The sequence below is a fragment of the Lissotriton vulgaris genome, chromosome 6, assembly GCF_964263255.1.
Source record: "Lissotriton vulgaris chromosome 6, aLisVul1.2, whole genome shotgun sequence".
NCBI classification, from domain to species: Eukaryota; Metazoa; Chordata; class Amphibia; order Caudata; family Salamandridae; genus Lissotriton; species Lissotriton vulgaris.
Genome location: NC_141694.1, coordinates 1,893,917,752 through 1,893,939,596, shown reverse-complemented (window position 1 = coordinate 1,893,939,596; position 21,845 = coordinate 1,893,917,752). Strand labels below are relative to the sequence as shown.

General features: G+C 42.9%; 1 protein-coding gene and 1 long non-coding RNA gene across 2 annotated transcripts in view; both read right to left on the bottom strand.

The window, feature by feature from the left end:
• The window catches only part of LOC147709808 (uncharacterized), a 91,976-nt gene that overhangs the window by 39,734 nt on the left and 30,397 nt on the right, over nt 1-21,845 (bottom strand). The gene's annotated exons all lie outside the window — the stretch shown is intronic.
• Nucleotides 1,757-8,282, bottom strand: LOC147709809 (uncharacterized). The gene is made up of 2 exons (XM_086928239.1): nt 4,889-8,282; nt 1,757-2,768 (listed from the first exon to the last, which is right to left on the bottom strand). Exon 1 carries the CDS (start codon nt 7,864-7,866, stop codon nt 5,209-5,211), a length of 2,658 nt encoding a protein of 885 aa, XP_086784365.1. The 5' UTR covers nt 7,867-8,282; the 3' UTR covers nt 1,757-2,768; nt 4,889-5,208.

The window sequence follows — 21,845 nt, the reverse complement described above, 5'->3', positions numbered from 1 at the left end:
CCTCAATCTAGGTATGGGGACATAAAGTTGATCAAATTGCACTATCTTTTCCTACGTACTGTGCTCGGATTCTTTTGGGTCATGTTCGCATTTTATAAAGCACTCTAAATAAAAATGTATAAATAATTATAGAAAGGATCGGAATTGAATGAATTTTATCCACATCAAGACACCAAGGGGGATACTATACCATTTACTCACACTAGAATAAACCAAGGGGGTCAATTAATGAGGTGTCCACATTTTATGCGACTAAGGGGTGGGGTAAACATTGCTGACATTTTGAGTCCCTCTAAGTGGCCTCTAAACGTAAATCCTCTGTATGATTCTCCTCATCAACATCCCCTCCCTCTCGCCGGATTGTGGCCACAGAGTTTACCCTTTTGGAACAAGGCTCGTGGGGAGATAAAACGTTTGCTTTGTCTTTCTTTATTCAGACAAACAGATTTATTTATATGTTTTTTTTCTATTGCGCAGGCATAGCCTGAATGGACATGAGAGCGCTTTAGAAAAGTAAATACCTATATAAAATGAACAGTATAAGAATGTTTACAGTGTTCAAACATCTAGGATTGCAGTCGGCACTTTCAGCAGATATTTATTTATTGCAGATCAGCATGTTAAAAATACACTACACTGTACACCTATAAGGCCAGTGGCATCTGACTTCCAACCGACTACAAAACTACTCTCGTCCACTCCCGGACATTATTATTAATGAAAGAAATAAAATGTCAACAATAAACAGCATGAGCATAACATCCTATATAAACTCTGAATATTATTATCACAAATGTCCCCAAAACTGTGACTTGAGCCCTAGAAGGCCTTGCAGAACAATTTCATAAAACTGCGAAAATAGGCAGAGCCAGGTCTTATCAAAAGGCAGCCAAACTAGTCCTTATGCCACAGTAGGCTGGGAACAGGAAAAGAAAGCTCGCTGTTGCTTTCTAGAACATTTGCATTCTGTTGAAGGTTGATGCTCTCTGGAATTTTCATTTTGTCACCTCTGTGGGAAAGATCTAAGTTGTCCTAGGACATTTTCTTGACCAATCCTTCAGCAACTGCGATCACTGACACTATTTCTGTTCCTTTGTTGCACATTTTGTTTAGGTATTTTATCCCCCTATATCTGTGTGCAGGTGTGGATTTTGTGACATAGGAACTTAGGCTATTTTCACTGAAGGACTTTACAATCAATACATTTTAAAGCCAGGTGGCCTTTTTGATGCCTCATCAGAGAGCTTGTGGTAGGAAATGCTCCTTCACATGTATAATATGCACATAGCTTCTCTCCAGTGTATAATTTCTGATCAAATGTTAGCTATTCCTTTGTAATTAATGTCTTGTCACACCGAAGGCAAATACAGTTTCTACCTGGAATGCATGTTGACACATTAGGTTAAACCTGTGAAAAAACATTTTCACAAGAAAAAGTTGTTTCTGCCAATATAGACTATCTGATCAACAACTGGTCACATGTTTTGCTTCAGTTACTTCCCAGTGTGAATTTTCAGATGCTGCATTAATTGTCCCTTTGTAATGATGGGTTGGTCACATTCAAAAAATCATAAACATTTTACCAGACCTGCAGGTCTGTTGACATAAATAACCTACTTGAACAAATTGTAATGCTCTTGACCCGTAAACTGCTTTCAAACTATGTGATCCAAGGAAAATATTTTAATTCACTGAGCTGCCATTTTCTTCATTATTAAATGTAAGAGCACCTTCAAATATATGAGTTCAGCAGGTCTGCTGTACAAAAAACGATTTTATTTGTTTGTTTTAATAGACTAAACATTTGCTCCATATATAATACAAATCTAGCCACATATAGAATACAAATGACCCCTAATTTGCTGCTTTGTTTATTAACAGCATTATCAGCATTGTCATCGTTGCACGGGCAGGAATCTTTCTCAAATCATATTTAAAAACTATCACTTTTAATAAATACATAACTAAAGCATGAAGTGGTAGCACACAGTCATTTGCAGTAAGCCGATTTTCTATTGAAATGGCCACAAGATTTCCCACTGATATGTGGTTTTATTGATATAATTATGGAGTGTACGAACAATGTTTGTAAATTGAGTTTCTGCAAATATTTGTCACTTGCACCTCAAGTAAAGTGTTCTGATTTATTTTGATGTTAAATGTTTGTTTGCATCACACTTCTAAATGTTAATAAAATGTGCTTTCATAATTCCTGACATATTTTTGAATTTCTTTACTATAAATTTGCAAGCTTTTTAAATTTTGTTAGAAAGAAAAATGATATAATACAGCCTTTTTGTTTCCCAATGATTATTCAACAGCTCTGTTGGCAAAAACTCCAACTGTAGTAAGATAAAGAAAAGTAAATACAATTTTCCAAGATCAGCAGCAATTAGTAAAAAGACAAACTAATATTTGACCTCTCTCCTTCAACAGACAGCAAATCTTTCAAGATAAAAACAAGATTTAAAGACATCTTTAATGCTCATTCATTTTCTGAAGGAACAGAACACCTGTTTCTTTCAGCTTGAGTTCACTCACCAGAATGGACCATTAGATCCTAAAAACAACCTGACCTGATCAAATATAACTCGCAGTGGCGAGTCGGTGAGTGGATTTTGAGACCTGATATGGTGTTGCTCCTGTGTGGAGGACAGGTGTCCCACTAGTAATGACTTTCTGATTTTGCATTAGCCTTGCCTTTGTAAAGGATGACTTGCCACATTGAGTGCAATGATGTGCATTCTCCAATATCATGACTTTCTCCTCTGTGCCTCCAACCTCACCCTTTGGTTATCCAACACCGCCGACACCTTAGCACCACTGAAAAAACGTCAACACAAACTTGACAACAAGAAGGCCTCATGGTTCAACGATGATCTCAAGAAGTCCAAGAAACTATGCCGCTCCCTTGAAAAGGCCTGGAAAAAAGACCCATCCACTAGCAACAAGGACGCCTTCAAAAGCGCCACCCGTACTCACCACCAACTGATCCGAAAAGCCAAGAAAACAGCATTCAAGGATCGACTTGACAACAACGCCCACAACAGCAAGGAACTTTTCAACATCGTCAAGGAATTTTCCAACCCCTCGGCCAACTCCAATGACATCACCCCCTCCCAAACCCTCTGCGACTCCCTTGCCTCTTTTTTCCACAACAAGATTGCTGACATCCACAACAGCTTTGACAACCAACCCGGAAGCCAACCCGCCCTACCTTCTGCTGACCATCTTCCCCCCGTAAACACCCTTAACGCCTGGAACCCAATCTCCACTGAAGACACCATCCGCCTGATGAATTCCATCCACTCTGGATCCCCCACAGACCCATGCCCTCACCACATCTTCAACAAAGCAGACTCCATCATAGCCCCGCACCTCCGAGACGTCATCAACTGCTCCTTCAACTCCGCTACCTTCCCAGAAGACTGGAAACACGCTGAACTCACCGCCCTTCTGAAAAAACCAACAGCAGACCCCACCGAACTCAAAAACTACCGCCCCATCTCGCTTCTTCCATTCCCGGCCAAAGTCATCGAGAAAGCCGTCAACATCCAGCTGGCCGCCTTCCTCGAAGCCAACAAATCACTCGACCCCTCACAATCTGGCTTCCGAGCCAAACACAGCACTGAGACCGCCCTCATCGCAGCAACAGACGACATTCGAACTCTACTGGACAATGGAGACACAGTTGCCCTCATCCTCCTCGACCTCTCTGCAGCCTTCGACACAGTCGGCCACAGCACCCTTTTACAACGCCTCAGAAACATCGGAATCCAAGGAAAAGCACTGGAATGGATCACCTCGTTCCTCACCGGAAGAACTCAGAGAGTCCGCCTCCCACCATTCAAATCCGAGGCCTCTGAAATCATTTGCGGCGTACCTCAAGGATCTTCACTCAGTCCCACCCTCTTCAACGTATACATGAGCCCCCTTGCGACCATCGCCCGCCAACACAACCTCAACATCATCTCTTACGCGGACGACACTCAACTGATCCTTTCTCTCACCAAGGACCCCAGCACCGCCAAAACTAACCTACACGAAGGAATGAAAGAAGTCGCCGAATGGATGAAACAAAGCCGTCTGAAACTGAATTCAGACAAAACAGAAGTCCTCATCTTAGGTACATCCCCCTCCGCATGGGACGACTCCTGGTGGCCGGAAGCCCTCGGAAAAGCACCCATCCCGACAGACCACGCACGGAACCTTGGCGTCATCCTGGATTCTTCACTCTCCATGAACAGACAAGTCAACGCCGTATCCTCTTCCTGCTTTAACATTCTTCGCATGCTCAGAAAAACATTTCGCTGGATCCCCTCCGAAACAAGGAAAACAGTCACCCACGCTCTAGTCACGAGCCGACTGGACTACGGAAACACCCTATACGCAGGCACCACCGCTAAACTCCAGAAGAAACTACAATGAATCCAAAACGCCTCAGCCAGGCTCATACTAGACATCCCACGCAACGAACACATTTCTGGTCACCTTAAAGACCTCCACTGGCTACCCGTTAATAAGAGGATCACTTTCCGACTGCTTACCCACGCACACAAATCACTCTACGACATCGGACCAGATTGCCTCAACTCTCGACTGTCCTTCTACACCCCCTCCCGCCAACTTCGCTCTTCCAGCCAAGCCTTCGCCACGGTACCTCGCATCAACAAGACCACCATGGGAGGCAGATCCTTTTCATACCTGGCTGCCAAAACATGGAATTCACTCCCCGCTTACCTTCGCCTCACCCAGAATCACCTAGCGTTCAGAAAGCAGCTTAAAACGTGGATATTTGACAAATAATCCTCCTCCCCCTCCTAAGCGCCTTGAAACCCTCTGGGTATGTAGTGCGCTATACAAATTTTATGACTTGACTTGACTTGACTCTGTGTTAATTTATTATTACTGTGTCAGCTGGGCCCTGCAAATAAAATAATTGGCACATTCAGTACATTTATTCACCTACTCCCCAGGGTGGATCTGTTGAAGCCGCTTTAGGCTAGTCTTCCTTCTGAACACTTTATTACATTTTGATATAAATATGGTCTTTCTCCTTTATGAACTTAATGATGTTGCATTAAACTGTGCTTTGCAATACATGCTTATTTCCATTCAGGACGTTCATATGGTTTCTCCCCAGTATGGACTTTCTGATGTAGTATTAACAATCACCTTTTAATAGTTCCCTTGTCACATTCAGTACATTCATAACGTTTCTGTCCCTATGTGGACACTTTGATGTTGCATTAATTGTGACTCTCTGATAAATGTCTTCTCTAATTCTGTGCAGTTGAATTGTTTCTCCCCAGTGTGAACTTTCAGATGGTGTGTTAAATTTTGCTTTGCAATAAATGTTTTTTCACATTCTGTGCATTCATATGGTTTTTCCCCAGTATGGACTATCTGATGTACTATTAACCTTTGTCTTGTAATGAATGCCTTGTTGCATTCACTACATTCATATGGTTTCTCCCCTGTGTGGACTCTCTGATGTACTAGTAACCTTTGCCTTGTAATAAATGCCTTATCACATTCCGAACATTCATATGGTTTCTCTCCTGTGTGAATTTTCAGGTGGTGTATTAATTTTTGCTTTTCAATAAATCCCTTGTCACATTCAGTGCATATATACAGTTTCTCCCCAGTGTGGATTTTCTGATGTTGCATTAGGTTTCCATGAGTAATAAATGCCTTGTCACATTCAGTGCATTCATACGGCTTCTCCCCGGTGTGGACTTTCTGATGTTGCATTAGATGTGACCTTCTAATAAATGCCTTCTCACATTCTGTACATTCATAGGGTTTCTCTCCAGTGTGGATTTTCTGATGTTGTGTTAGCTGTGACTTTATAATAAATGCCTTCTCGCAATCAGTGCAGTTGAATGGTCTCTCTCCAGTGTGGACATTTTGATGTCGCCTCAGCATTCCATTTGTTATGAATGCCTGGTCACATTTAGGACATTGATATGGTTTCTCTCCTGTGTGAACTTTCTGATGTAGCATTAGCTGTCCATTGGTGAAATATGCATTGTCGCATTCAGTACATTTATACGGTTTCTCACCAGCGTGGATTTTTTTATGCTGTTTTAGATACTTCTTCCTTTGGAACACTTTATTACATTCCGTACATTCATAAGGTTTCTCCTCGGTATGAACTTTCTGATGTACTATTAACCTCTTCCTTGTAATAAATGACATGTTGCATTCTGTACATTCATACAGTTCCTCCCTTGTATGGACTCTCTGATGTACTAGTAACCTTTGCTTTGTAATAAATCCCTTGTCACATTCAGTACATTTATATGGTTTCTCTCCTGTGTGAATTTTCACGTGGTGTATTAAACTTAGCTTTGCAATAAATCCCTTGTCACATTCAGTGCATTTATACGGTTTCTCCCCAGCATAGATTTTCTGATGTTGCATTAGCTTTCCATGAGTATTAAGTGCCTGGTCACTTTCAGTACATTCATACGGTGGCTCCCTGGTGTGGACTTTCTGATGTCGCATTAGATGGGACTTTCTAATAAATGACTTCTCACATTCTGTACATTCATAGGGTTTCTCTCCTGTGTGGACTTTTTGATGTTCAGCTAGATGTGACTTTCTAATAAATGCCTTGTCGCAATCAGTGCAGTTGAATAGTCTCTCTCCAGTGTGGACTTTTTCATGTCGTTTCAGCCCACCATTTGTAATAAAAGCCTTGTCACATTCAGCACATTGATATGGTTTCTCTCCTGCGTGGACTTTCTGATGTTGCGCTAGGTGTGCGTTGGTAATATATGCCTTGTTGCATTTAGTACATTTATAGGGTTTATCACCAGTGTGGAATTTTTGATGCTGTTTTAGATTCTTCTTCCTTCGGAACACTTTCTTACATTCTGTACATTGATACGGTTTCTCTCCGGTGTGGACTTTCAGATGTTGTTTTAGCTCTCCATTTGTTATAAATGCTTTGTCACATTCTGTACATTGATATGGTTTCTCCCCAGTGTGGATTTTCTGATGTTGCTTCAGCTCTCCATTTGTAATAAATGCTTTGTCACATTCTGTACATTGATATGGTCTCTCTCCAGTGTGGATTTTCTGATGTCGTTTTATCTCTCCATTTGTTATAAATGCTTTGTCACATACTGTACATTCATAGGGTTTCTTCCCTGTGTGAACTTTTTGATGTTGCATTAGATATGACTTTCTAATAAATGCCTTGTCACATTCAGTACATTGATATGGTTTCTCCCCTGTGTGGACTTTTTGATGTTGCTTTAACACTCCATTTGTCATAAATGCTTTTTCACATTCTGTGCATTTATACAGTTTCTCCCCAGTGTCAATTTGTTGATGCTGCTTTAGGTTTGTTTTGCTTTGTAATACTTTATTACATTCTGTACGTTCACCTGGGTTCTCCCAAGTGTGGGTTTGCCTATGGAGCTTTAGATTACTCTTCCACTTGAACACTTTATTACATTCAGTACATTTATATTGTTTCTCCTCAGTGTGAACTTTTTGATGTTGCTTCAGCTCTCCATTTGTTATAAATGCTTTGTCACACACAGTACATTGATATGGTTTCTCCCCAGTGTGGATTTTCTGATGTCGTTTTAGCTGTCTATTTGTTTTAAATACTTTGTCACATTTATTGCATTTATAGGGTTTCTCCCCGGTGTGGACTTTCAGATGCTGAGTTAGGTGTCCATTGTTAATAAATGCTTTGTCACATTCTGTACATTTATAGAGTTTCTCACCCTTGTGGATTTTTTGATGCTGTTTTAGGTTTCCATTTGTTCTGAACACTTTATTACAGTCCATACATGTATATGGGTTCTCCTCTACAAGAACACTGTGATGCTGCATTAGGTCGTTCATTGCAAAGAACACTTTTCCACACTCAGTCCATCAATATGTTTTTTTCCAATATGACACTGCTGATGTCACACTTGCTCTTTCTCTGTCTAATATATGAGTTGTCACATTTCGGATATTTATACAGTTTCTCACTTGTGTCTTCTTTCTGATTCCAGGTTAGCACTTCTTCGTCATGAGCACCTCATCAGACATGCTTTAGTAGGTCAGTGTGTTATGTCTTCTTGGTATATCATCTGATACCCAAAAGCAAAGTACATGCCTCATTGGGCAGTTTGCTTTTTCTGCTGTAGAAAGACTTTGGTGAGGCTTAAGCCTTCAAGGGAAGAGATTTCAAGACATACTGTTTTTAGATTGCTGCCTACACAAGTGATGTTTAAAGCCTTGAACTTTTTCATTTAGTACTGCATTTATTTAACCTGTTAGATTAAGAAAAATGTCATGAATAGGCTGAAATGCAGAGTCACTCACAAACATCTATTGGAACTCATTGAGCTATTTAATTGTCCATATAGACAAGTGTGCTAAAGAAATTGTAGATTATACATTCAAGGTAAAGATGCAGTAGGCAGAGTAAGGGCACACAATCCGTCAGTGATCCCATTATCGAAGAGTTTGGACTCAAGGGGTAACAAAGACACCAGAGGAGGTTACTTGTTCAGTGAGTAAGACCCTCTCCCCACAACACACTACAATGTTAAATCCATAGCGACAAGATGCCTCCATTCTTATCCAGCGAATGCTTCCTATTATCACACAGTGTAACAAATAATGCAAGATGGAGCCTTTTCCAGTGAATGGACCATGCAATACAGAGCATTACAATAATGGCGAGAAACATAAGCAACTGCTGCAAGCAAGTCCATTATACTGTCAGAGAGCCCGGGATAGGAACCGGACAGGTAATCTGAGCATCTTCTACACCGACACAGTGTAACTCCAGAAATCTGAGGCTCTGACCAGAGCTACACAAGAAACAGGAGTTTTACAACCCTTTTAAACTCACATTGGCAAAGTCTATAAGTCTCACCTTTTCGATGTATAGGCTTTCCCAATGCTGCAAAACATCAAGAAAGAAAAACAAAAGGTGCAATGATGTGGGTACTGTTTCATCATTCTGCATGCATGCAGGTGTTTCTCTACAAATTTGTACACCTACAGAATGACACATGCATCATTTCCCATTTTTGGTCTGTTGTTAACTTAATTCATTTTTTTACAGAAATTACAAGAATTACATGCTTACTTAAAGGGGCTTTCAGCTCTGCATCCATAGGTCCGCTGTTGTGCCATCCACATTTTACTGCTGCCCACTAGAGAATGCAGCATCAGGCAGTGGGTCTGCCTACTTCAGCTACAGGCTAACTTCACTTTAAGTGACTGCATTTTACTATTTCACAAGAAGGTAGCTTCCTTCAGTGCCAATGTTCTCGTTTGTACTTAATGACGTTAGTGTTGCCTGTGCGCTTAAAGCCTCAGGGTATAGCAGAACACTTTCTACCAACTCTTCACAGCACAGGACACATTCCAGCGTATCAGTTCCTGCTAATGATGTTGAAATTTCTTTTGTAGCTGTCTGTGTTTATTTGGTTGATGTTACGTAACAGTATCCCAGGAGTGGTCCATTTGAATCTATTCTTTATAAAGTAATTTACTTTTTAGAATGTATGCAAAGAAATGCACTTATAACTGCACTCCTGTATGTATTTTAATTGAGGAATACATCTATTCTTTAAACTAAGTTCGTATGTACGTTCTGTTTGTCTGTCTTGCTATTTTGCTTTCTGTGCTCTTGTTTGCCGTGCTTATATATTCAATTATTATATTACTAATTGAACCTTCGCTGTGCAGTCTAGCTTTGCAATCCTATCTATCTAGCTCTGTGTGTGTCAATCTACCCGTCTATCTACCTGCTCGTCTATGTATCTACCTTTCTATTAACCTATCTACTCTGCCTCTATGTACCTGTTTATCCCTCTATCTATGCAACTCCTATCTCTGCAAATCTATCAATGTGCCTACCTTTTGAAGTGTATCTATCTATCTTTATCTGCAAAGTTATATCTATTAATCTATCTATCCAACAGTGTCCACCTGTCTTTGTGAGCCGATCTATCTATTTTGCAAGCCTCCATTTAGCTATCTTTTCAACCATATCTATTTGTAATAAAGGTTTACAAAAAATAAAAAGCCTTAGAAAAGGAAGAGGCTAGCAGCCAACACCAAATCAATTGGCTTTTTTAGGTTAGGTGTTAGTTTTTTTTAAAACAAAATGTATGTGTAATACATAGCTACATATGGTCTCTTTCAGTCAGACTGCATCAGTAGTGTCATTCACTTTTTAGTATTTATTCTTTTACTCAATGTTTTTAGTTTGCTGAGGGCATGGCAGCTTCCTCACCAATAACATTTTGCAAAAACCATGACAGAACAAATCAAGAATTTCCAAAGTCAAAAGGCTGGAGGCTAACGCCAAAACTGTTGCCTTGGACTGCAGCATTTATCGTGTCATCCGCTAGAGTGGCAACAAAACGTGGCTTCAGGCCTGGCATTCAGCATTTATAGTGTCATCCACTAGAGTGTCAACGAAACATGGCCTCATGCCTGGACTGCAGCATTTATTGTCTCATCCACTAAAGTGGCAATGAAAAGTCGTTTCAGGCCTGGACTGCAGCATTTATGGTGCCATCCACTACAGTGAGAATGTAACGTGGCTTCAGGCTTGCCTGGTTGGGAGGGACATTGGAAATTAAAAAGGACAGACAGACAGACAGTCAATAACTACATCTGGAGTTGGTTTTTGAAAAACAAACATTATTATATGTCTGGTGGATAGCCGTAAAAAAAAAACGACAGCAAGCTATGAAACTTTTTGCATAATGAAGGAAACTACTTTGATGTGTTGTGTGTTTCCTTTCAACATAAAGAGCTTCCCGCTAGTCAGCTGTCATCTCTTTTTAGTATGAACTACTATCTGTCAGGGTTTCAGGCATTAAGTCCTCCACCACCATGGCAGAAGGTAGCCTTACACCTCTAAATTTGTTTTAACATAATTAAGATCATATAAACAAACGCAAATTATAACTTCACTTTAAACTTTCTTTTTCAGTGAATGCCTGGAGTTATCTAAAAATGTTGCTGAGGTTTGTGGACTGTAGTCAACCATTTGGGATCTCTTGCACGGTCTTGGTCCCTTGTCCAACCTCCCATGGGGTTCACAAAACAGCAGGAGGTCCACAATTTACCATTATCTCTTGCTGCACGTTTGCATATCTCGGGAGTCATGCTGAAGTGTTCCACAACAAAATATACCTTTTAAAAATGTCGTTTTTTGAAGGGGAACCATTCGGGTCGCTCAACATGGCCGTCTGAGGTTAGTGTGCCTTACCTTTTAGGATGTGGGGAGCGAGTGGCTGATTTCTATAATGACAGCTGGAACATTTTTCTTATGTTGGAGTAGGTCCTTGTGCTATATCCCCCTACAACAGTCTCTTGCCCAGCTTGCCTACAGTCTGCTACCCTCTGCTGTCTTCTGTTTGGGCCTCCTCTGCTTGTTTTTCTGCACTCTATTTGCCTTTTTCTGTTCATTTTCTCCAAGTTTTTCCACCAAGTATGCTTTTTTTTCTGGTTCTGCTGCTGCTTTTCTGCACTTTATTTTGCCTTTTTCTGCTCTTTTCTTCCCTCTTCCCGCTGTTTCACTCCTCCCACCAGAACTTACTAAATGGAGGCTGCAGCGTGGCCCCATTGGTAAGGTAATTTTTTATGTATGATTCATTAAAACCGCTGCATTTACATAACACATGTAATTAAAATGAATTATACAGAATTTAGATGAAATGAAAATCGTTATTTAATCTGTTGTGTCAATTTAGGGGTTCTTTAAGGTTAGAACCAAGGGAGAGCATCTCTGAGATTAATTTTTCATTTTGCCCTGTAGTGTTGTTTTGGCTGCGAGTGAATCCTACAAAAATTGGTGTATTTTCTGCTTATTTTTCTGCGTCGCCTGCTCCTTTTCAGCACTCCATTTTGCCTTTTCTGCTCATGCCACTATCTCCCTCCTCTATCTGCCTCTCTCCTCCTGCCATCCAGGACCCCGCCTTCCCTACAGAATTCCTTAATAGAGGCCGCAGTGCGACCCCATTGTGCAGGTCTCCGTGCCAGCTCCCTCTGCAACAATTCTCTGGTCCAGCTTGCCCACAGTCCCCGACCCTCTCCTTCCTTCTGATTGTGCTGCATCTGTTCATTTTCTGCACTCTATTTTGCCCTTTTCTGCTAATTTGTCTGCCTTTTCGATGGGGACTTCCCACCGACAGCGCCCTGATACCCCTAGGGATGACAGTGCTGTGCTCTACAAATGCTGATTGGTTGTTGTCACAGCCAGTCAATCAGATTCACAGACAATTTCAGGAACCAGATACGGACGACACAAAAAATTGCTTCCTCAACCATTAGGATTAAGTCATTCTTTTAATGGTGGGGCCACAGAAATCGGCTAACACAGATTGCGTGTGAACAATTTCAAACCCAACAAAAATGTTTTTAAACACTCATTTCTTGGAAGCTACTAAATCAATTTAAACCAATCCAAGAAAAGACAGTTCCTTGAGAAAAGTTCTACATTGATGCCGCGTGTTGGGTTAAATCCTTCAGAGTTTTGATTCTGTATTTGAGAGCAAAGGTTCCTGTGGGAATTAAAATAGGAAAGCCCACGTTTGTCCCCCAGTTGGAGGGCCTGCACAAAAGCTGCAATGCAGAACGCAACATGGGTGAACTTTTATATGAACGTTTTGAGTAGATTCCTGAAAGGAATTTCACCTGCAACTGGGGTTCTACACTGGCATCCAGTAGGAAGATTATGTAATTCGGAGCATTTCAAACTGAGCCTTCTGTGGAATGGATCAACCTTCTCACAATCTAAACTCAACCTGTGCACTCAGAGGAGAACCCTCATTTCAAACTGAGCCTTCTGTGGAATGGATCAACCTTCTCACAATCTAAACTCAACCTGTGCACTCAGAGGAGAACCCTCATTTCAAGAATGGCTCCTCTCATGGTACAAACTTTGAATTGTTGGAAGGTCTTTCTCCATACAGACATACAACCCGTGGAGCAAACTTCCAAAGAGAATATGGACCGGCAATACTGATCTAGAATTCAGAAAAGCAATAAAGACCTGTCTACCCAAAACCAATGCAAGAAACCATACGGTCTCTCTTTGGAGTGCCTCTTCATTAGGGAAGTGTGGGGTGTCCCAGAACCTAATAACATTATCCCGTAGTCAATAGTGGGGCTCAGGGGTCCTAGTCAAGTATGTTGGTGTCTTCGTACGGTTTCAGCAGAATCACCCCAAAATTCAGGGGAACAAGTGTGCATTTGTTTTTTTAAATTTGGCTTTAGATTTTTATTAGAAATGTGCTCAGGATGACCTAAAATGTTACTCAAATTGTCATAATAGTTTTAAAATAAGAGCTACTACCTTAAAGAGTACATGGTGCAGAGCAAACGTGACCCTATTATTACTGAGGCAGTTATTTTTCAATCTTTCTGAAGTCACGCATCTCGACTGACCCTTGACCGCGGTCGGCGTTTGAACAGTTTATGAAACTGGGCGATATTCACAGTGGGTCTTGGGGCTAATCCACAGCAAGTGTATGCGTTATGCACAGCGGGTCTAAGCACAATGTTTGGTAGAGCAGAAATCAGAATATTAAAGGCACATTAAGGTATAACCCTGAACAGAACACATGTAGATACGATCTAGAGAAGCAGGTCTACGCGCTACCTATAGCAGAACCAGTGCAGGGCCTACAAAGAACACAATGGGTCTAGGCACTATGCAGAGCGGAGCGACACCACAGATAACCCGAGCAGGGCGGGTGTAGGTGCGATTGCAATCATCGTGGGTCTGGGCACTATCTCTCACAGAGCAACAACATGACTATCCAGAGCACAGCAGGTTAATACTCCTGGACAGAGCACAGTTACACCCCCATGCAGAGCGGTCAAGGGTCCTATACAGACCAAAGAGCATCTAGGCGATAGCTGTAGCAGAGAGAGAACAGGAATATTAAAGGTAAAATAAGGTAGGACCCAGAGGAGGTGTAGATGCTATTTAGGAACGGGTATAGGCGCTAAAGTATAGCTCAGAAAGGGTAGGTGCTTTGCACTGCACAGTGGATCTAGGCACTATCTATAGCAGAGCGGATATAGCAATGTTAAGGGCACAATAAGGTATGACCCTGAACAGAGCAGGTGTAGATGCCATCTAGAGCAGCGGGTCTAGGCACAACCTTTTGCGGAGCAAGTGCAGGGGCTATGAAGAACACTGTGGGGCTAGGCGCTACCGACAGCAAAGTGAGTCTGGGAAGAATACAGAACAGACAGAGTGCCAATGATATAAACAAGCATTGGAAATACAATAGGTCTCGCTTCATTAGAGTTAGTGCTTTTAGAATTGTTTATGGGTTTTTTTTGTAAATCTTTAGCATTTTTGTTTCCTGTAGCCAATGCTAAAGAATTACAAATAAAAAAAGCCATAAACATTTCTAAAATCTGTAACTCAAATGCTCCGAGACCTATTGCACTGTGTGAGGTGAGGGGTTGAGGGTGAGTGAGGGTGAGGGTGAGGGTGAGGGTGGGTGAGGGTGAGTGAGGGTGAGGGGTTGAGGGTGAGTGAGGGTGAGTGAGGGTGAGGGGTTGAGGGTGAGTGAGAGTGAGGGTGAGTGAGGGTGAGGGTGAGTGAGGGTGAGGGTGAGTGAGGGTGAGGGGTTGAGGTTGAGGGTGAGGGGTTGAGGGTGAGTGAGGGTGAGGGTGAGTGAGGGGTTGAGGTTGAGTGAGGGTGAGGGTGAGTTAGGGTGAGGGGTTGAGGGTGAGTGAGGGTGAGGGTGAGGGGTTGAGGGTGAGTGAGGATGAGTGAGAGTGAGGGTGAATGAGGGGTTGAGGGTGAGAGGGTGAGGGTGAGTGAGGGTGAGGGTGAGTGAGGGTGAGGGTGAGTGAGGGTGAGTGAGGGTGAGGGTGAGTGAGGTTGAGGGTGAGTGAGGGTGAGGGTGAGTGAGGGTGAGGAGTTGAGGGTGGTGAGGGTGAGGGTGAGTGAGGGTGAGGTGTTGAGGGTGGAGGCTAAAGGGCGAAAGAAGTGTGCGAGAAAGAGAGGGGAGGGAGGGGGCTGTCTGAGGCGAGGTGGCGTCGGTGCGGTGAGAGGCGGATGTGGGGCGACACAACAACAAAGAAGCAGCGAAAACAAAGCAACATATGGCTGGGGAGTTGCAAAGACCGTAACACGGCGGGCAGGGGAGGGGGTGGAGAGGGGAGAGGTGCGACACAGCAGGCAGGGGAGGAGAGTAGGAGGAGGAGGGGGGAGGAGAGTCACTCAGGATTACAGTTTCCATACTTTTTTATGCACTTCAACTTTTCAAGACAAGTGAAAAATAAATGTATCTTAAAATCGACCAGCCATTAAGCACTACATTTAGAATGCCCTTTGAACTGAATAAACAAAATAAGAGTCCTGAAACTGTAAACACTGCTAAATGTTTCTTTAGCGCAGCATACAACACACGTAGAAGTACATGACCATAGTTACATCTATGGTTTGCAAAAAGGTCAGCCCTGTCCATCGCGGTCTACTAGTTCCTCGACAAAGAGGCTGGCGGGATGCACTGGCACAAAGGTAGACCTCGAAATCACGGCAAATTAAGAAACACAATCGCCCCCAAGCCTGAGACTGTGTCCAGCGAAGGCACGAGCCAAACACAGCGCCTTGAACCCAGAGCACAGCGCACTGGCGGGAACTGGCTGGAATGCCCAAGAACTGCAATCACTTACAGAGCTACGAGCAAATGTCAGGAGCTCGATTTTATAAAATAGTCTATCGCACCTTTTTTGCAGAGTGTCAGTTTCACAAAATATAATACGAATCTATTAAAAAGAAATCAAGCACAATGTAGTTTATATATTAAAAGTATCAGCAGCATGTATTGTGCAATGAAATTAGGTTATATTTTGCATCTAAGTGCATATACACAGTCGTGCTCAAATCAGCCAAACAAAATAAGAGTGCTGAAACTGCAAACCCTGCTAGATGTTTCTTTAGCGCAGCATACAACACACGTTAGGGGAGGGCGTAGAAATACATGACCATTTTTATATTTATGCATCTGGGCAGAAGTAAGTGCGTTAGAATATCAAACAAGAAATGTAATGAGCAAGTAATGGGTTGTGAGGGAAGGGAGGATTCGGGAGAGAACAGCGTGTTAGCGGAAGGAGAGATGTAAACAAGGGAGGAAGGGTGATGACGAGACGCATGGGGAGCAGCAGCCTTTGAATAATTAGGGGAGGAGAAATGCCGGCCTGAGGCCGAGCGCAAAGCAACAGATGGCATTTCTCCTCACTGCATGGCCGGCCGGCACATCAAAGGCTGCTGCTCCCCATGACACTGAAGTCATTGTGACCCTTCCTCTAGAACAGCATTCAGCCTGCTATACATGATAGACTGTTATTTTATTTATTTATGACATTTATAGAGAACGATTGTCACCAATACTGGTATCCTGGTGCTGGCGGACAAGGAACGTGACATGTCATGTTAAGGATACAAATTCATTTATTCAAGTGTTTTGGCATCATGTGTACCCCCACAAAGGGAAAGATTACGGCTGGATTGAATGGCGCGGGAGTCGGGGACAGACACACCAGTCACAGTTCACCCAGAGGACAGGCTCAGCTCTCTGTGGGCCGTAAGCTGTGCAAGGAGTTTCTGGAGGGTGATGGCAGCGGATAAGAAAGGAAACAAGGCAGTGTGGACTAGATGCACCAGAGGCACAGGTCGAAGGGTAGAGTCATCACAAGGCGGTGCTGAACAGAGGGTGGTTGGCGTAGGGAAGTGCAGTGGAGGAAGCTGTTGCCACCGACGGGCTCGGACTTCTCAGGGTCATGAGTCAGATTGCAGATGGGCTGGAGGGGGGAGGAGAGTAGGGGAGGCACGGCCGCTATGAGTCAGATTGCAGACGGGCTGGAGGGGGGAGGAGAGTAGGGGAGGCACGGCCTAGCGGCCGTGCAATCAGGAAGTGAGGGGGCGGAGCTGGGGGAGGCTGTAAGAGAGAGAGTAGGCAAGGCAGGCGGCTGGGGGCATGTGCACGCGCTTTTAAGCTCAATGCGCATGCGCATTGAGCTTAAATTTCTCGTGCACTGCAAGGAATCACCACGATTCCTTGCAAGTTGGGTAAAGAGTGGATAAGCCCCCATAGTCTCGCAAGCTCGATGCGCATGCGCATCGACAGGCGAGACCTAATGAGGCATTGTGTGGACTGTACGACTGTAATAGGGTGGCTGTTAGAAGAAGAGCTGTGGCGGTGTGTAGGCGCTATCAATAATATATCGAATGGGTGTTATCATCAACTGAGTGATTCTGAATGTCATCAGAAATTAGATTAATCAAAACATTGATTAACAAGAATGCAGAGTAAGCTCAGCATTATTGGTAATGGATGAGTAAAGTGGGCCTGATCAATAAATTGACTGTCCTTATGCTGAGGAGTGATGTCTCCAAACTTCTGAGTCACTAATTAAAAGTACCTACTCTAGCTGCAAATTACAGGCCTTGTTTTGTCATTTCAGTGATGAAATCAGATTAAGGGGCTGAGTTGCGCTTTTATTTAAACACTAGGGGCAAGGTACCATGTAATATAATTTGCTATGATGCCACCCATTGTGGAACTGGACTCTTTCTAGCCGTGCCTTCACAACAGAACGCTTTTTCTGAAATGCAGTGTATAATACCGTGCCTTATTTACTTTTGGGGTCCGAGTGACTCCGGATCTGTTACAGGTGAGGACAAGGGGCACTCAGAGGTGCCTGTGGCTTCTGTCTAGCGCCTCTCTCATGTCCTACCTCTTGCACCTCTCTTGTGTCCCCCATTTCTCACACCCACGCCTCTCTCGTCGGTCCATTCACTGCCTGTAACTTACATTTAGTGTCTACATTCCAGTGCCCATTACTTGGACTGAGTGTTGCTTTCAATTTTGTTGCGAGTGCTGCATCGCATTTGGCAATGCAGCGTCCGCAGTGAAATCTGTTTTATTTATTTATTTATTTACCGCCGTTTATCCGTATTCCGTAGTTTACTACCCCCACCCTGCTCCTCCCCCGCAGCACTCCCTCCACCAGCTGCTCCTGAGTGACAATAAACCAATTGTGTATCAATCAGTGTACAGTATGTCTTACATAAGACAGTGAGAATTACAAGGTGTAGGAATCACGCCTTTCACCACTCATTGTGCAATATTAGGAGGATTACAATTTATAAACTGCAGTTAAGAAAACCATCTCTGTGTTATAAGCAGTAACTCGCCCAGTTACATAAAATAAGAATCTGTTATCGGCATTTTAATTAATGTGCTTTGCAGGAGACATATTAGCCCTCCGTGCTACTTTGATTCAAAACTGAGACTAGACAAAACTCAGATCTCTCCAGCAAGAACGTTAACCTCCAGAGTTATCTAACATTATTATTATTCCCTGAGATTTAGTTGGCACACAAAGATCTCTGCATCAGCCCATAAGACATTTTATAATGCAGACTTTTCAACCAACTAAGCAGAATAGATTTACTGCCACATTTCTCGTTGCTGTCATTTTCTTTTGGTAGAGTTTTAAAAAATGTATGTAAAAGTTGGGGGCCGGATTTTGCGTCAAGGTTGTGTCACTTTTATAGGACAACCCTAACACAAAAACATATTTGTTAAATATTGTAATGCGCTCATATGAGCTTATGATAGACCTGCTTAACATGTGTGAGGTCTAAAGATCTGATGTCACTTCCTGTGACTCCACGTGCGATGTAACACATCATGATGTCACGTGCCATGATGTCACTTGCAAACTTCATAACTTACTCAGACCCCCACTTTTGTTTAATTATTATTAAGATATTTTTTCGGCCACCAAAGTAGCCATAAAAGTGCAGCAAGTATAAATAGAGCACATTATCAAAAACAACAAGTATCAAATAACATTGGCCATACATCAAAAAACAACATCAATAAACTACAATATTCAGGGCAGAAGGCATCAAATAGGGTCCGACAAATCTCATATAAGGTGGCGTCAACCCCCTTAGTTAAAACTATCTACGTCCCACCTCTGCATTGAGCTACTAAAGTGCACACGCCCGCTATAGACCCCACATATCACACTTTAAGGATCGCCCAGCTAACAACAATCTTGTACATTTACTTCTGTTCTAAGGGAAAAACAACCCTCTGATTAAAAAGCATTACATTTCTCCTATTAACAGCACATTTTAGGAAAGAGCATATATGGACACAATTCAATGGGGAATCCAGCAATCGCAGATATTCAAGTGACAGCACACACCGCTGAGGATGGGAAGTAAGTACTGCTTACTAAAATTATAATAACATTTACAAAAATAAGTAAGGCAGGCTCTGGCAGATGATGCATCACATGGACATATCATGATCTTGGATTGGCCAAACTGTCCCAAAGGAAAACCCAAATGCCGCCTCACAAAGCCCAAATGATAGCGTGTGAGTAGCATCTGTCCCAGGAGGAGTCTTTCCCCTCCAGAGAGGGTGCCCTGTCTGGAGTATTAGGAGTAGCAACATACTCCCTAGCATTAGATTTAGATCACTCATTCCCCTCTCTGAGATTGCGCTGTTTCATTTCGATCAAGGTTTTCACACAGGCCCTGTGTTTGGACAAAGTTTTGGGCTTACAAAAAGCTGCGGCTCACCCAAATCCGTTAAGGAGGATTTAACGTTTAACGTCGCTAATCCAGGGAATATCCAGACCTCTGTCACAAGATAAGCAATCCTGATCAATTTCCCTGCTAAAAAAGCAGCATATGGCTTGTTCCAGATAGAACACCATAGCAGGAGGGGAGCCGGGTTAATAGAGTTCTCCACATTATCCATTCCTAGCTCCTGGTGAAAGATGAAAGTGGAACAAGTCAGGGGGAAGCCCATGAGTCTCCTTAACTCTCCATTTTGTGTGCCCTAAAAATTTTGGGGTTAATATATCCCCAGATGCCTGATCCGTAAGTTGAAATATGGTGACACTCCTATATATTTCCAGAAAAGGGGCCACTGTTTTTTTTCTGATACGTCCGGCCGAATTAACAAGCAAACTGAACACCATCTGTGCTCATGACGAGCTCAGCTTGTCATGAGGCACAGTGGCACTGTGCTCATAATGAGCCGAGCTCGTCATAACCGCCGCTGCTCTCCCACGCGGGGATAATTCCCCTGCTGTGCTGAGCGTTCTACGGAAACGGGCGTGGTCATGACGAGCTCAGCTCGTCATGAGCACAGCACCACCGTGCTGCGTCATGAGCTCCGCGCCGCAGCGCCCGGCACCCGCCCTGCCCACCTGCACCGCTGGGGAATTACCCCCACGGTGAAGGGGTTAAGAGAACCTACGTTTTTGTCATATTCATTGCTTGTGTCTTATTCCTTGTCTCGTGCTGGGCTTGTGGCAGCTTCCTCTCGTGCCTGCGAGCTGAGCGTTCTGGGAACAGCCTTTGGCAGGGGAGGGAGCCTAGCACTGCTGTTGGGTTTTTCTCTTCGCTCTTTCTTGTAGAATAAAGCCTAACTACGCTAAAGCAACCAGTCTCCATCCATGAATATACAACATTTTCTGGCGACTTGGTCCACGGAGCAGTAACTCGAAGGGCAGCGCTAAGGAGAGGCGAACGAGCAGCGAAAAGGAGAGGCGAACGAGCGAAATACAACAGAAGAAGAAGTCACACAGCCGCAGAAACAACATGAATCTATTGATGATTTTGTTTCCAGGCTATGGGAGTTGTCCGTTAAGTCCTAATTTGGTGGCATACAGGACAAAATGATCGGGGATCAGTTAATAGTGCAGTGTCACAGTAAGAAAACTCAAGAAAAATTATGGGCTGCTAAGAACCCCACCGTGAATGAAGCCATTACCATAGCGGAAGTGGCAGAAGAAAGTGTCAGGTGTATGAGAGAATTGAAAAGTATTCAGCAAGGTAACACCACAGAGATTGCAGCGGTACAAGGTGAGAGTAGTAAAACTATAAATCCAATACGCACAAAACATGTCCCTTTTAAAACAAGCAACAAGGGTGCTATTTCATTTCCTAAATCAACTCCACAAAGTAGGTATAAACAGAATGTACGTTCTTGCACTAGATGTGGAGGTCCATTTCATTTAGCTGACTCTAGGAATTGTAGTGCTTTAACGAGAGATTGCTTGAAATGCGGAAGGAGGAGATATTTTGCACGTATGTGTAAGACTGGAAACACTAAAAAGATAGCGATGGCTGAATGTGACACGACGGATGACGAGGCAGAAGTCATGATGATTGTTTCTAACCATGATCCAGGGGAAACGGGGCACATTCTCTTGTCCCGTCCAAAAGCAGATTTTGATGTGAATGGGAAGACGTTGAGTCTTTTAGTAGATACTGGTTCACTGTACACGATCATCCCAAAGGAATTGTATGACACTTCTTGTTCTACAAAGAAGTTAATTGTGACGGATGTCATTTTAAAAGGTTATCAAGGGGTGAGCGTTGGAGTTTTAGGGTATTTTGAAACATCCATCACCTCCAAAGGAAGATCCACTCACGGTAGGATCTATGTTTCGCCTCATGGTACTGCTATTTTGGGCTGGTTACATAAATATGCTTTAAATATAAGAATAGACCCTAGGGCTGATCCACCAGTCATGTGCATTGATGATGATAAAAGTGATATAAATGTAATTTTAAATAAGTATGAGAAGGTTTTCAACACAGTGTTGGGAGAGGCAATATGATACCAACATGTTATTAAAATAAAAAAGAATGCTGTACCAGTAAAACATGTTGCGCGAAAGATACCCTTGTCCGCCAGAGATGAGGTGAGGAAGATCATTAGTCAAATGTTGGAAGAGGATATCATTGAGCCAATAGAAGTAACACAATGGTTAAGTACGGTCGTCATCACTCAAAAACA